Source organism: Anopheles stephensi, chromosome 2 (genome assembly GCF_013141755.1).
Source record: "Anopheles stephensi strain Indian chromosome 2, UCI_ANSTEP_V1.0, whole genome shotgun sequence".
Classification (NCBI taxonomy): Eukaryota; Metazoa; Arthropoda; class Insecta; order Diptera; family Culicidae; genus Anopheles; species Anopheles stephensi.
In genome coordinates, this window is record NC_050202.1 from 39,100,664 (window position 1) to 39,116,029 (window position 15,366).

Genomic DNA, 15,366 nt, shown 5'->3' on the forward strand with positions numbered 1-15,366 from the left:
GGGAAAACTAACGATTATAGGCTGTTTACCTTTCCCTTAGCTTAGTGTCTTGACTGTGGACGAGTATTTGATTAATGTTCATGCTCATTGCTAGTAATTAATCTGATTAGAGGGAATGAAGAAATTTTTTTACATTGACACATACATCTAGCTATTTGCATGCTTTATAACACGTTTTTATATTTTCTGGCCATATTGATACGATTTGACAAGTTTTATTTCAATAAACTGTTTTACAAAACGCGATAGGCGGTTTTTTATTATTGTATGATACATATTGATTTATTATTTATTTATTTGTCTAAATATGACGGCTTGAAACCGTATTGTCAGCACCGCATGTACTGATTAAATACAAAGGTTTAAAAACAAAACAAAAAAAATCACAAAGATGACCAACATATTTCCCCCCTGATATTTCGCCTTATCCCGGGCCTGCTCGGTTATTGTAAAATAGATAGTTTGAAGTCATTTCTGTATACTATTTGTCTAAAAATAAACACAAAATAAACACAGAAAACTGTTTGGTGCGAAATCATGCAATGTGTACCGGCAGTTCGGCTGCTTTAATAATATTGACCCTACTGTAGGTAGATCGGTAGATCGTTGCTGGCCGCATCGAATCGCAATCGAAAGTCCGGCTAAACTTCAATCCCTTCCAGAAAACGGAACGGAATGGGCTGTGTAGAAAGGTAAGCCAGTCTTTTGCATGCAACTTCCTTTACTCTCGCCACGATTACCCGGTGCGCTCGGAAGTTCGCGAAAAGCGAGACGCGAGCCGTGCCCGGCGTAAAGTGTATGAGTGAAAGGGTAAACGCGAACGAACGTTGGTGTCGTACGCCACCTAAACCCCCACAGCAGCAGATCGACGCACAGTTCGAGACACGAACCGTCGCTCTGCCAGTCAGATCGCGTCCGTCAGCAGCAAAACAAACAGAAAACATATGCTCTGATATGTTCGCGAGTTATACAGAGCCGCGAAGCAGTTAAAGCTCACGTGTTGACCGACGTTGATCCAGTGCAATATCGTTTACTACTCGTCGCGTTCGTTTAGTGCTTTTGTTTCGTAAAATCGAAAACGCATGGTGTGTACTTTGCTTTGAGTGCATGTGTCTGAAACACTATCGAGCTACCAGGCTCCGGATCCGGAATGATCAGCTGATTTGGTGATTTTGATCATTGGTGTGGTGGAAATTCGAAATGATTCAGTTAACAACGGATTGGCGAGTGTCTCACGTGTGGGCCGTTATCTGCATAAAACTATTCATAAAACTGTTGGTGAATTTAAACGGAAACTGGGTGTAAACTAAGCGTTGAAACTTTTGAGGACCTCTCTTGTGCTAGTTTAAATAAATTTTATTTCAATTGGATTGCAATTTTATGCTGGTTTTGATGTTTGGCAATCTATGCCACTATTAAAAAAAAATCTCCTAAAATTTTACTATAATATTCCGGACAGTGGACAATACGGCGTCAAGCCGTCATCCTATAAATATAAATAAAATTCCGGACAGTGTTCGAAGTAGCAAACCAATCGAAACTCCCAACCAAATTAGTACAGTGCATCAGCAGTATACATAAAATCAGGCTAAACGTAAAAGCTAACTTGCAAACCCTCCACGGGCCAATGCATGAAGTACACATGGCGTTATCCGCTTACGGTAGCTCATCGCTTAATTGCAGGCGGTTATTGCGGAGGACAGGATCAAATCTCGAACAATAGGCTATTGAATAACCCAGTGCAGTGGCCATTATGACTGTTATTACCGCTACTATTATTATTATCGTCAGCATCGTTACTTTCCTGAACACGGTGATCATTTGACCGTAAGCCTTTGCTACTGCTGCTTTGCCACATGTCTGGCACCACGTTCCCGCGAATCGATTATTGAATCTGTGTGTGCCAGCTTTGCCTGACGATCCCAGACGATCATTTCACTTTCAATTTTGTTTAACTTCTCGTTTGCCCTCGGCACTTCTATGCCATTCCATTCCCGACAACCCAGCTGGCAGCTCAGTCGCCCCTTTAACTTTCCGGGGTGTCTGTGTGTGTGTGTGTTTTTTTTTGCTGCAGATGTTTAATAATTTAATTTTCGCTTCTACTGGTGTAGCAAAATTAGAAAACAATGCTCATCATCAACGCTAGACTTATGCGATTGGCACCTTTGACAGGGGCCATCGCATCCTTGTATGGAAGTGGGCCATTAAAATCTGCAGTTAATTGAATAACATGTGACAGCTCAATGTACACCGTATTTGATTACCCATCATAGAACAATTTCCGTCGAATAGTAAACATGAGCAATTGGGTACATATTTCGCCTTGCATGGGCAGCGAAGATAGAGAAGTCTTTAAATGGCATGCATTCTACAGTGTAACGACAATGAAATCATGCAAAACGCTTAAGGTGTGCTTTTGCATAAAAGGAACACAAACAATGCTTTATAATACGCTCTGCGATTTGTTTGTTTGTTGTTGATTCTTTTTTATTTGCGCAATGTACTACGACAAGTTTTCATTATCGTGCATCAGTTAAGCTTGTCCATAGAAATGGAAAGTGAATATCTTTGTAATCAGGTTTTTCTGGTTCGAGCGATATAATTAGCTTTCATTGGGATCATGGGAAGTGGCCGCTGCATCGCGATTAAACCATTGAGAATTTATAGAAGCGACAGCTCCATACAGCTTATACAGCTCAATCAACCATGATAACGAAATAAATAGGGGTAGTGCGTCAATATCGGCATTAACTTTATGTTTATCTTATCAAGAACTAAGGAATGGTTTAAACAGAAATCCGGATTGGAATTATGTTTTTAGCATTTGAATACAAGATGCGTCAAAGATTGTGTCATAGCATTATCTCTGAAGATCTATGGCTGGTCAATAAGCCAAATAATTGGTTGGGTCTGGGTTTCTAAACATGCTATCCTGTGAATCATACTTGCAATTATGACGTAACTTATCAAATACATCAGACGCTATCGATAGTGAATCAATCAGAGCAAATAAACCGGCAGAAACTAAGCTAGTCAAGTCCAGTATCGGCCATGCTTTAATCAAAGCTACACCAAAAAGCCTATCATGCAATTCACATGCTGCCACACAGGTGATGCTAAATTTGAATTTAAAACATTGTCCAAACGCACCATGCTTTGTAATGCTTGATCGTGACTTTACTAGCGTACGGCGAGCGTACAAATGTAAGATAGTCCCACAAACACCCACAGGTGGTATAATATATGAAGAGGGGGTAGAGCAACAACAACAACAACAAAAAGAAAAAAGAAAGAACCGTAACTAACGGGTGCCTCTGGAAGATGGTCTAATGATTCGGCACGGTTTCGCGCTTACTTAAGGTAACCTTGGAAAAGGAAGGGCTGCCCAGAGTACTTCACAAATAAATCGACTTGCGCTTGAAGCGACCACAGGCTCGGTACTTTCGCTTTCACTATCAGTTTAATTCTGCTGCCGTGTGTGTGGGAAACTAACTTGCCCCAACTTGTACCGTGATCATGTGTCGAACACGAAATTTCGATCGAGATGATGCTGCACTACGGATGGAACAAAAACCTTCCCATTTCCGTCGTGCGTTGAGATGAGTATGACTTTTAGCGCTGGAAAAATATCAGAGTGCATATTTTTGTCCAAGTGGAAGAAGCTGCTAACATAACATCACTAACTGGGGGGCCGATGCTTACCGATGCCTGGAGACAGTGCTTTGCGAACACAGCGTTCGAAGCATAAACATGCGCTTCAGATAGAATAACTTATCTATCACATTAGCCGCGTTACGCCATTCTCTATTTTTAATTATTCATTTGGTATCCGAGTTAATGCCCACTTTGGACTCCGATCACGTTCGCTCTGGTAGAATGATGGTTATGAATGTTGTAGCAATAGTCTTAAGGCTGTCTTTGCCCTTTCCCACTGATTATCATCTCTATATCGTTTAATCGGTCGATTCTATTCGCTGCTCGGTAAGATAGCAGAACAGCGTAACCACTAACCTGATGTAATCTTTCAAAATCTAATTCGACACTTGGTAATTGTAAGGCGCCGTGGTTACTAAGATGCAATCGAAGCATTTGGTCACGCTCAACCCAACTAGCAGCTTCCAAACAACGGTTTGAACTGTGAATGTCTAATATACCGTGTGCTTACTTCTAATTGCAGACCAGTGCAGGCGGCTGTTGCCGGAGTAAAAGATTATCGCCATGCTAAAAGTTCCCGCCAACCGGAGTGTCTGAGTGAGTTGGCCGAAGCGAAACGTTAATAACGCTAATAAAGTGCTGAATGTAAGTGAATCTAAGTGAACTTTACTTCCGCACGCCATAGGGGCACACGTTACTGTTCACCAGCTGTGGCCAACCGAAACTTCTAAACGAACGCGCGCCTTCGTTCAAGTGACATGCGAGATTCAAACAAAACACGAAACCGTCAAGATTCACATTGGCCATTTGCCATCTACAACAAGCAAACGGTGCCATCACGCTAAATTTTCATTTGTGCTACCATTTACCTGCCCAAGCCAGCCGGGGAGCCTCACCTGAAGGTTGCGCAAACTGCAGCTCACGAACATCGCCAGCACTGCAGTGCTATCGGAAAATCGCTTTTAAGTTATGTAAATTTCATGCAAAACAGTGACCCTTTCGGCTGCTGCGGTAGAGACATCCGACAAACTTAAAGTTCAGCGTAAAGTGAAATTCGCGACACTAAATATGAGGGGTGAAATGAAAACAATAACAATTTAAGACACGAACCACCGCGACGTGAACCACCGAAAGTAGAAGTGCCATGCGAGCCGACAAATCCGGAAATCGGTCCGCGAGCAGCTAATGGTTGTTACGGCCATTCGGCCACAAAGAACTGCCGTGCGGCGAGAACGCGAAACATCATTGTCACACCATGTCGCCATGTGTTGGCATGCGGCCTGAGAAGAGGAGCTGAAACAAACCGAGTGAAACAAGCGAAGAAAAATGTGGAGAAAGTAAAACATACATACGAATGGTGTGCTACCATTGCTGCTAGGGGTCAAAGTATATTGGAATCAGTTTTACATCTTCCCCAGCACCCAGCCGCAAAAGCTCGTTGGCGTGTGATCACTTCGTTTCAACCATTCCGGCCTGCAGAGCTAGTCACCCATACGAAAGCTAGCTCAGCCCGCGAAAGAAGAACAACGGCAACCAGCTTTGACCAAAGTCCACATTCCATTCGTCGCTTTAATTACCAAGAAAATTATGTTCCGCTTATCGTCGTATGTAACTTGCAATCAAATTAAGCCTCGTCCGCCTACCGACTCGACCACGAATCAATCAGAACCTTGTTACGGTGGGAGGTTATAAGGTGTAGTTTTGGGAATTTTCACCCAGTTGCACAGTTGGACAGCACGTGGAAACGGTTGGACTGGACTGCCGGGCGACGAGCTATACATCCCCCGAGGAGAGAATCATGCAAAATGCACAAACAATGTGTATGGCCATTTTGCTGTTAATCGTCGGCTGTTTCGTCGGTGCTGAAAACTTGCTCTTCTCAGGTGAGATCTTGATTACTTTGTGCAGTGTGCCTTTTGTTTTGGTTTTGGTTCCGTTTTGTTCTCTTTTTTTCATGCAAACAATCGTAGAATTATTCTTAGTGGAGCACTTGCTGCTGTTGCGGCTGCCAGGACGATGGTAGGATGTTGTACATGGAGCAGAAGTTGGGTACGATGCATCGTCGTAGCAATTCGCTCGCCGTCGTTGTTTGTCTTGTGAATTATGAAATAATTTAGGCATAATTTGCATTGCAAACGACGATTTTGGGGGTAATGTGAAGTTTCACGAGCGAAGGTTTGTGTGTGTTTGTGTCATGAGGACCGTATAAGACTTAATTCGAGCCTGAGTTTCGGGCTGTTATCTGCCACAGATTTGAAATGGTTGCTTTTTTGTGATAGTCCAAAGCTTCTACTTATAAGCACATGTGCAATGCAGTGGGGCCGAACGAATATGGTTGATAGTGATTTGTTTCACCGGCTTAGAAGGATACTGCAACGCAATCCTGGTTAAACGTACGTACGCTAGACTTGGAAGTTTGACAGTTTCCCGGTTTGAAATATAACGCCAAAAGGCAAGTCAAACATGAAGAAAATCCGCCAAATGAGCTTTTCGATTACCAGTGGCTAACATCAACACCTGGGTAATGCCGTGAAGGTACGACAGCATGCACAAAAAGTCGCTTATGCTACTGTTCAATCATCCTAGCGATTTGTATTCCGTTGACGTTCATCTTTCGTTTCCATTTCGGGCTTTACTTCCTACATTTCACTCACCAGAATGTGATCGGACACATGTTGCCATTGTGACACTATTTTCCGCGCACTGTACTTTCTGTTGTGCAAAAGACCGTTCAATTTGGTGGTTTGCTAACACAACAATTGAATGTAATTTTGCTGTGTACATTTTATTGTAAATAACTGTGGTTGAACTATCCTTACGGGGTACGGTCCGGTACGAACGGTGCCCAACCTGGTCTCCGGACACGGGCTAATCGTATGCAATTAATTAGACTATTACGCATTCGAAAGGCTTCAAACGACCTGCCAACGGTTGAGAGCTGAGATACAAATCGATGATTTACCGCAAACACGCAATGAAGAGGAAAAATGATGCTTCAGCCCGATCGTACTCGCGCGTACTGGATTTCGCGGAAGTTAACAACGCTTAAACATGGGTGTATGGACACCGCCGGCTCGCGTTAGCCAACCCGTAAGCCAGCCGCTTGACGCCGCTCCGCTATCGCGGCGGAGAAACTGGCGTGTGGCGCGATACTGTACAATCTGCATATTAATTAAAACATTTTCAAGATCTTTCAGGGTACGCCTCCCGGCCCCGTTTCCGCCCTTCACCGCGAGCCGTTTTCTTTGCTTAATAATTCCGAGCGAATAGAATGGTCGTGTAAACCCGGTGTAAAGGGAGAGAGCGAGAGTATGTAAAACCAAAAACCTATGGACAACCCTCCAAACATGATTGCCCCGGCTAGTCTAGCATAGCCAGCCAGCCTCGACAGCGGCATTACTACACGGACAGACGATTATGTAAACTGTGTGTTACTCCATAAAAGGGGGAAACCCTATACAAGAAACTTTCACTGATTCATCCTCTCCTTATGAGCCATTCTTTAAGTATGGTCGATCCGCTTCCGCTCGTCTTCGCCCGGGTACTCGCCAGTCCTCCTGTAACGTACGTACGGAGGACGGAAGTAACATGCGGATTTTTGCATTTGGGCAATAAAAAATGGCTAATAAGCACAGTACACCCGAAAAAAATGGAAACCGGATCGCCGTATTATGCTAATAAAATGTTCCCCATCTTAGACTGGTGGGGTTGAGCATCGAACGGCCCGTAAGGTTCCCCAGCCGTACGGTCGTAACGCTTAGCTTAAGGAAGTGAGAGTCTGTCCTGTACCATTATCAACATCGATCTATCTGGCAGGTACACCGTTACCGTTGGCCCCGAGTCGATTGGCCAGGCAACCAGGCCCAAGTACACAATCTGCTTGACCACAGTTTGTTTTGCACTCGCCACCCTAATAAAAACATACGAAAACTATCATTTCAACAAGATGCTTGATCTGTGTTTTTGCTCCCACCTTGGGGGATGGGAAGGTCTGTATATAAATACTTTTTTTTTGGAGGCTAACGGCAGCGCCCCTGGGTAACATAATCTTGTATTGACCGGTACCAATTGGAAATCACGGGAATGATATAGTTCCACTGAAAGTGAAATCAGGCGTCCGTGGTTCGAAAGATCGGCTGGAACCGATAGACACAGTCCCATCCGCAATTAAAATGCGATTGAAATGCGGACCGGTGCTGTAATATTCGGACGGGGCACTCTGCAGCGAGAAAGAAACCGAGCTAGCATGCAGCGAGCAAAACGTGTAAACCATACAAACGGCACGTAACAGTATAAGGGCCGGATATAGAAAAGCGTGCCGAACATAATGATGGATGACTTGTGTGTGTTTATTTATCTGTTGTTAAGTAAAATTTTGTATCTCCTGTTGAAGTTATGTTGTTAGCTAATCGGTTTCCCATGCAGCGCCCTTGCCATTGAGCCTTTTTTTGATTGCTAAATAGATGGAAACAATTGAGAGCAAGGTGTGACGCAATTAGTTGTAAACGTGTCTTACAGTTAACACAACCCAATGAGCATGAGTGAAAGATTATCGCATCAATGGGCAAAGTATGTTAATAATGGATAATGGAGAGCAATGTTTCAATGGTAAATCTTTCATCAGCAGATTAGCAGAGCAATAGAGCCATCGTTCGACAGTAAGCCCGATTGTATTGCTCTATTGTGTCTGAGGCAGTGAACATAAGTCACAAACGACTTTGTACGCTCGGCGCAACCTCGCACCGGTGGCTGACGGAAAACTACGCTCGAAGATAGTTACGGAGTACGCAGGTAGGAGCAGGAGAACTGCAGTTTTCTCTTAAGTCCCAGAAAGTAGAGATTAACATTTATATTCAACTTAGCGTAACGCTGGACACGCTGGTGACAACCGAAACGGGAGTGTTAATAAATCGATTACACTGTGAACAAGACACAGATTTGTTTCCTGCTGCTGCAAACGAGTGAAAGACCGCCGTTCTTTGCCTATACTTAACGAATGGCCGTGGTTCTTTCTCCGGCTGACCACCACGGACGAATGATGCGATACAACGAAAGTGTGGTTTCATGAAGCGGCCACCGAAACCTGGTGCACGTGGGTGGGTCAGTTTGTCAGTCTCATTGTCTACGCATCGGCAAATGAAGTAGCGGAAAGGAAAGCGATGTATAATGCGATTGGGGTTTGTTTTTTTTCCTTTATGGCACCAAGTGATTGTATCATTGGAGAACCGAAAGAATATCTTTTATTTTTGTTCGTTTGTATTCTAGTCGTATTATGTATGATAGAGCGAAGCTGTTATAGCAAACGATTTAATGATGTTTTGCAATTTAACAGTTTGGTCGCATCAAACACTTTGCAAACAATCTACAGCTAATTGCAAAGTTTCATAGACGCGTTACAAATCTCGCCTAGTAAAAAAACATTGCGTCCTGGTGTGTTGTTTGCTTCCTCATACTCACGCTGAAGCTAATTTTATCCTTAAACTAGGTTGCATTTTAGTGACAAGTTGAATGTTTTAAAGATCTTGGTGATCAAGAGCATGCTTTACAGTCAGATGCCGACAGAGGCCGCTTGAACGAATTTATGATGTTGGTTTCATAAATGTCTGTCCAGTTCCGCATAAAAGGACCACATGTACCTTTCATGAACATGAATTTACGTGATTTCTTGATCAATCTTCAATCAGCTCTAAGTTGATGCCATTCAATCTTAAACATGAGGAGTCCCCAGCCGATGGTTTTTGTTCCTTAAAATGTGATTTAAACGATGATTTTATGTTGAAAAAAAAAACTGGTTCATTTAGCATTCTCCATCCACGGCCATTATGCTGAGCATAAACGTCAGACAATGTGTATGTGTGTGCGCACTTTTCAGAGGTCCATTTTGCATGATCGTTCCTAACCTATCATTAACATTTGCTTGCTGGCGCTTGATTGCATCATAATATATGAGCAGTGCAGTAACTGCCGCAATACCACAGCAGCGAATACCAGCAGATGAACACCAAAGAAAAACCTCCCGGCAAGATTCCTGAGCCTTTTTGCCCGATTCGGAGGCGAGCTGGAAACCGGGTATAAATTGCTACGTAACGATAAGTAATAAAACATTTCCAAATGAACGTCAAGTGTGCGGAGCTGAGCCCGCCACCAAACAGTTAGCGGACATTTATATGAAGAAAGGCAAAACAGAAGAAAAAAATGTCTGATAATAAATTGCAGCACATAATACACAATTGCATCTCAAATAGAGCAAATGCGCCCTCACTCCACACCATCCGGTACAATGATTCGTTCGAGCCCGAAACCATCAAGGGACAGACAAGCCGGAACATATCACTCGCTTTGTGTAGCCAGCGTTACTTTTCCTTTCATCCATTGAACGGCTTATGCAGGATGATTTCGTGCCAGGAACAGACTCGCAGTCACTTCGATTACAACACTCAGGCCCGTGCTTTTTTTCGTGCTCTTGTCCGTTTTGTTACTTCCTCTTTCTATTGCCTCCTCCGGCAGGTAGGTCAGAGTATGCACGTGTGTTGCTGGCTGGCTGGAGCTAACGAACGATCGAACGAACGAGCGAGCATGAAATAACTGGTTGGATTAGTGGTATGGGTATGGTGAGCTCTCGACACGTCCAGCTGAAAGAATCTTGGCGTCTTGATTGCACTTGTGCAAGCATCGCTAGTGCCTCTTTTTTGGTGTGGAATATCTTAGTAACAAGTATTGCAATTTTCAAATATTGGAACGACATTCGTTTCCTGGTTGTGCGTCAATGGGCGCGTGTTATGGAGCCACACTCAAGATGCGGATTCACGCTTTCAGTTATAGGGTAACATCCGTGCAATCGCATAAAACAAGTGACTCACTTCATTTCGTCCATCAAGAGACTGCTGGCGATAAAAGCGGCTGAGGGTGCCAGTGCAGAAGCATGGGCACAATGGAAAGGTAAACGGAACTGTTTTCTCTCGTCCAGCACAATCATTGTCTAATGATTATCAAAACGGGAAGGGGATTGCCCGGGTGCACTTGCGATCGGTTGCACGTGTAATGTTAATTTATGGAAAACTGTGCACCCTCATAGATAAGGACTTTCTCCGGAAGACTCCGTCCCTCCGGAGAAGTATTCCTGTTAGCGTTAATGCAACCATCGGTTCAATTGGTGATTGGCGCAACAGTAGTTGGGTGTGTGTTTTTTTTTTCTGGTAAAACAAAGGGAAAGTATGCTCAGCCAGTAGCCGGTCGGTTTACACGCAGCTTCCGCACCGATAACATAACATTGCTTTAGTTGAGTTGAAGATGTTGCCGGAATACTCCCGGCCTGTTACACGATGTTTGTAATTATGCGTAATTAAATTACAGCGCTAGATAATACGATTACCCGTGCAAGGTAGAAGTTGTGTATCATTAGACCGGAAAGTCTACCGGAAAGTCTGCTTGACGGAGGCCTGCTCGGTCAACCATTGCGCAAAAAAGAACTCTCGGTCGCTAGATTGCCGATCGAATAATTTAAACTTCCTATTGCTTCGTAGCTTCGAGGGCATTCATTAGAACGGTGAGAGTGGTTTTTTGAAATCCTGTCGACAACCGGCATCTGATCAACGATGCCGGTGCGTTAAGTGCTTTCCAATTGCTTGCCATTAACAAAGTAAATGTAGCATTAGACTAATGAGAAACAAATATTATTTCGCACATACCAGACTGCGGAGTTAGAACATCGCGCCGCCAGCCAAGGAGCAATCTTACTAAAATACCAACCACAGCCAACATTAGCCACTCGAGCCTTACTCCATTCGCCCGGAATCCGAAAATAATGCACGGTACGCCCACGGTCGAAGGTCAGTATCCGTGGCAGGTATCGTTGGAGCTGCTCCACCCGTCGTACGGTTTTATAGGTCACTGGTGTGGGGGAGTGTTGATTGATCGAAACTGGGTACTATCGGCGGCCCACTGTATTCACAAGTACGTATAGTATTTCGGCAACCATAGCATTGCATCCATTTTATATCAGCACGGAACTTCAAAGCGATTTGAAGCTGGTTGTGTGCGTGCTCGCTAACCGCTCTTTACACATACGCATGTATTCTATTCCAGCGATTTGTTCAACTTGCCGCTTCCGGCGCTTTGGACAGTGGTTCTTGGCGAGTATGATCGACGGTCTGAATCCGGGTTCGAGCAACGCATACCGGTGGATAAAATCATTCTACACGAAAAGTATCACAACTTCAAGCATGATCTTGGTAAATGTTGAATTTTAGGTCAAGTCAAACAAGGACCTCACCTCACAAATTTTCTTCTCTTTTTGATACGCACCCAATTGGTCCACAGTGTTACTGAAGCTGGGAAAGCCGGCCAATACGTCGCCAAACTCTCGCGTAAGGAAAATATGTCTTCCGTTTGCCGACTTTAAAGTGAACAGCATGACGTTTGATCCACGGCCCGGGCAACAATCGAAACTGGGCCCACAAAACAAGCCAGCATATTTCTTCGACAAAAGCCAGAGCGCCGATTCAGAGGACCCAACAGCACCGGAAGACGACAGTTTGTACGGAGAAGACGACGGTGATGGCTTTCCAGAGCCCGTTCCGTTTAGGGATGAAAACTTTTTGAGACACTTTAAAAAATCCTTACAAGCGGCATCTCCCAACGATCGACCGTTACGATCGCGCACCGCACGGTACATGATCAACCATTTGGTAGCGGAAAGGGTCCGGTCGCTTCGGTCCAACCGTACTCGCGACAAGATCGAAACTAAAGCTACTGACGAAGGGAGCGCTGGCCGACCGAATCATGCCAGCCGGTCATCGAGACGAATGTTCAACGTGGACCTGTTCAAACCAGACAGACACAGTCCACGGCCAAACAATGGCAGAAAACGGTGGATTTACCATCCATTTGAAGGAAACATTGTCTTGACGCGCAACGTGGTGGTGCCCCATCACCAGCAGCATCACCGGGCGAACTTGAACAGCAAATTCGGCAACAATAGGCGACGGAACGATAAATTTTCCCATGCTCCAGTTTACTATCGCAAGGAACCTAACTACCGAACCGATGACGGTCCCATCGATCCCGCATTACCAGAACCCAATGGTCCGACGGCACATTCCGCATCGGATGCTGAGACGGATGGCATCCCTGGTACGAGCGCAATGCCAGACACATCGCAGTACGTCGACTGCTTAGCAACAGGTTGGGGAAAATCGACAATCGATGATGAGCTAACCGACGTCTTGCTGCAGACACGCGCACCGATACAGAGCAGTAAGAAGTAATTACCCAGAACTGATGACTTTTGCGGTCGTGGCAATATTTTGTTACACTCACCCACTAATCATTGCTTTTGTTAGGTGCGAGGAAGCGTATGGAGACTTTATCAAGCTACACCGTGGTCACCTTTGTGCTGGAAACCTAGACGGAGCCGGTGGAACATGTGTGGTATGTACTGAAGCTCAATGCTGGAAGCTGCATTTTCGCACTTCTTCTTTGCGTTTGCTACAGATTTGGCTATTATTTTGAATAACACAGCTTTCAATTTAAAAGCAAACATATTACGATCATTAAGCATTTCGAGGTTTCCAATCTTATAATAGAGCTTTTGAACTACACAATGGAATGAATGTATATAAAAAAATAATTAAATCTACTACACCTCTATACAAAATTTCAACGGAACAGTGAAATATTTTAATTCTTTTATAGAAACTTGCAAGTCGGTTGGGGAACTTTGCAATTTGTTGATGAAGCTAGTGATGATTAAAACAACTTTTTCTACTTTCTTCACTCCAAAATCTCGAGACCATTTCTGGCTTACGATAATTTGACATTTTACAGCTTTTCAGTTTGACAAGGTTCGAACAAACCCTCGTCAGAAAATCCATAGCGGATTGCAAAGTTCAACATTTGATGCGCAAATTTCCCCTAAATGTATGCAACATTGTATGATTGCGACTTTCCGCAACGTTATTGCAATATTCCATTGTTCACTTGAAACATTCCACTGCCTTATTCAAAAGAGCCATTATATGTTTCGAAAACTACCCACGCTATCACTTCTTGATACACATATCATTACATCACGTATTGATACCGATCAAATGACCTTTCCTCTTGCTTTTTATTCTCAGGGTGACTCTGGTGGTCCATTGCAATGTCGCATAAGCAAACGGGGACCATGGATATTGGTGGGAATAACATCCTTCGGATCTGGTTGTGCGTTTAAAAACTATCCGGATGTGTACACAAAAATTTCCTTCTACCGCCAGTGGATAGTGGAAACTATACAGAGTAACTAAATTTACCTTGCACAATGTGGTGTTGGTGTACCGAGCAGAAGATTCTTCAAGATGGTTTAGATCGAATTTAATTGTGATATTACTTTAGCAACACGATCGTTAAACAGATAGATAATTCTGTATATTAAATTAGCAAATACATTTAGTTCATAGCGATTAGGCAGTGGTTAGTGGTCCAACATACCCTATTGTCATGTAAAAAGTAGTATTAAAATGTAAAAGTCTTGAGGTTTGAGATTTAAATTTAAACGTCAACAACATTGTCGGTGCCCGTCTTCAGCAACATGTTTTGAATTATGATCGATCGATTAAGTCACAAACACAAGCGATGTATTTTCTTTTAGTGATGTTAACTGTAATCTTGTTTTTTTTTTTAAATAAAGATTATGTCTTTAAAAACAACTATGACTCAACAACTACAACAACTCTATGACTTTTATCAAATATGTCTATTTATTTATCTATCAAATATGACGGTCCACGCCGTATTTTCGCCAAAGCATGTAGGTAAGGTGAATTAATTTCAAGCAAAAAACAAGTAGGGTAACTGCTCCAGTTTTCGGCAGTGTATCTGTTTTCGGCAGGTCTGCAAAAATAGCAAAATTATGGACAAAATAGTAAAACAAATATATTTTCAATTACTTTTAAAGGAAAATATCATTGTTTATTCTTTAAATACGAAGTTTTGACACATTTAGGTCGATGTTTACCGAAATATCTAAATATTTGTGCCGAGCTTAAAACATTTCGTCCAATTTGCTATGTGCCGATAGTTGGGCAGTTTTGAGATTTACCAAACTAGCGCTTAAAAAACTTGGGGTTTAAATTTTTCCGAACAATAAAACTGGTTTAGGCTGATTGAGATTTAAAACATTCGATGATTAATGATTCATTTTTCACTTTAAAGGCTGCCAAAAATAGGTACAAGATAAATGTTGATTTTTGACAGCTCAATCCAGTGCGATAGGAATATAGGAACACAGCCTGCCCAAAATAGGAGCATTCTGCCCAAAATAGGAGCAAATCCAATGTTTGCATTTTTGCTAATATTTCTTAAAAACTGGGTATAATCAATAAACCATGTATGCTGAAACATTCTTTGATAGTTTTACAACCAAAATAATACCACTTTCAATCAAAATTATTGAGTTTAATTATTGTATCTGTATTTTTTTCCTGATCAGCTGCACTAACGTGCCGAAAACTGGTACAGTTACCCTATAGCAAAATTAACTATTTGCCTTATCCCGGGCATGCTCGGTTGTGCAAGGTAGTGGAATTTCACACTTGTTGACTTTATTTTAACCCGTGACTGAATAATTAGGTGTTGTGCCCCGGTGGGCAAGTCCGTAGCAGTTCCGGAAGACTATCCAGCTACAGGTAGCCAAATTCAAGGATGTTAGAAATAACCTGTTCCAGAATTCTG

At 43.0% G+C, this 15,366-nt stretch overlaps 1 protein-coding gene across 3 annotated transcripts; it reads left to right on the forward strand.

Moving 5' to 3' along the window:
* The first annotated feature begins 914 nt into the window (after positions 1 to 914).
* Positions 915 to 14,342, forward strand: LOC118507791. Of its 3 annotated transcripts, XM_036046831.1 has the most exons (8): positions 915 to 1,085; positions 4,178 to 4,251; positions 4,340 to 5,537; positions 11,346 to 11,607; positions 11,740 to 11,885; positions 11,974 to 12,916; positions 12,996 to 13,083; positions 13,773 to 14,342. In XM_036046831.1, the coding sequence occupies exons 3-8, from the start codon at positions 5,453 to 5,455 to the stop codon at positions 13,938 to 13,940; spliced, it is 1,692 nt and encodes a 563-aa protein (XP_035902724.1). In that variant the 5' UTR covers positions 915 to 1,085; positions 4,178 to 4,251; positions 4,340 to 5,452; the 3' UTR covers positions 13,941 to 14,342. The 3 variants fall into 3 exon arrangements, with proteins under 3 accessions (XP_035902724.1, XP_035902722.1, XP_035902723.1); XM_036046829.1 differs by having other exon boundaries at positions 915 to 1,182; positions 4,178 to 5,537; XM_036046830.1 differs by having other exon boundaries at positions 915 to 1,166; positions 4,178 to 5,537.
* The last annotated feature ends 1,024 nt before the right edge of the window (positions 14,343 to 15,366 follow it).

Coding starts and splice junctions, on each gene's coding strand:
- LOC118507791 (XM_036046829.1), top strand. CDS start 5,453: ATGCAAAATGCACAAACAATGTGTATGGCCATTTTGCTGTTAATCGTC. Junction 11,886..11,973: donor CAACTTCAAGCATGATCTTG/GTAAATGTTGAA, acceptor ATTGGTCCACAG/TGTTACTGAAGCTGGGAAAG. Junction 13,084..13,772: donor GAGCCGGTGGAACATGTGTG/GTATGTACTGAA, acceptor TTTTATTCTCAG/GGTGACTCTGGTGGTCCATT.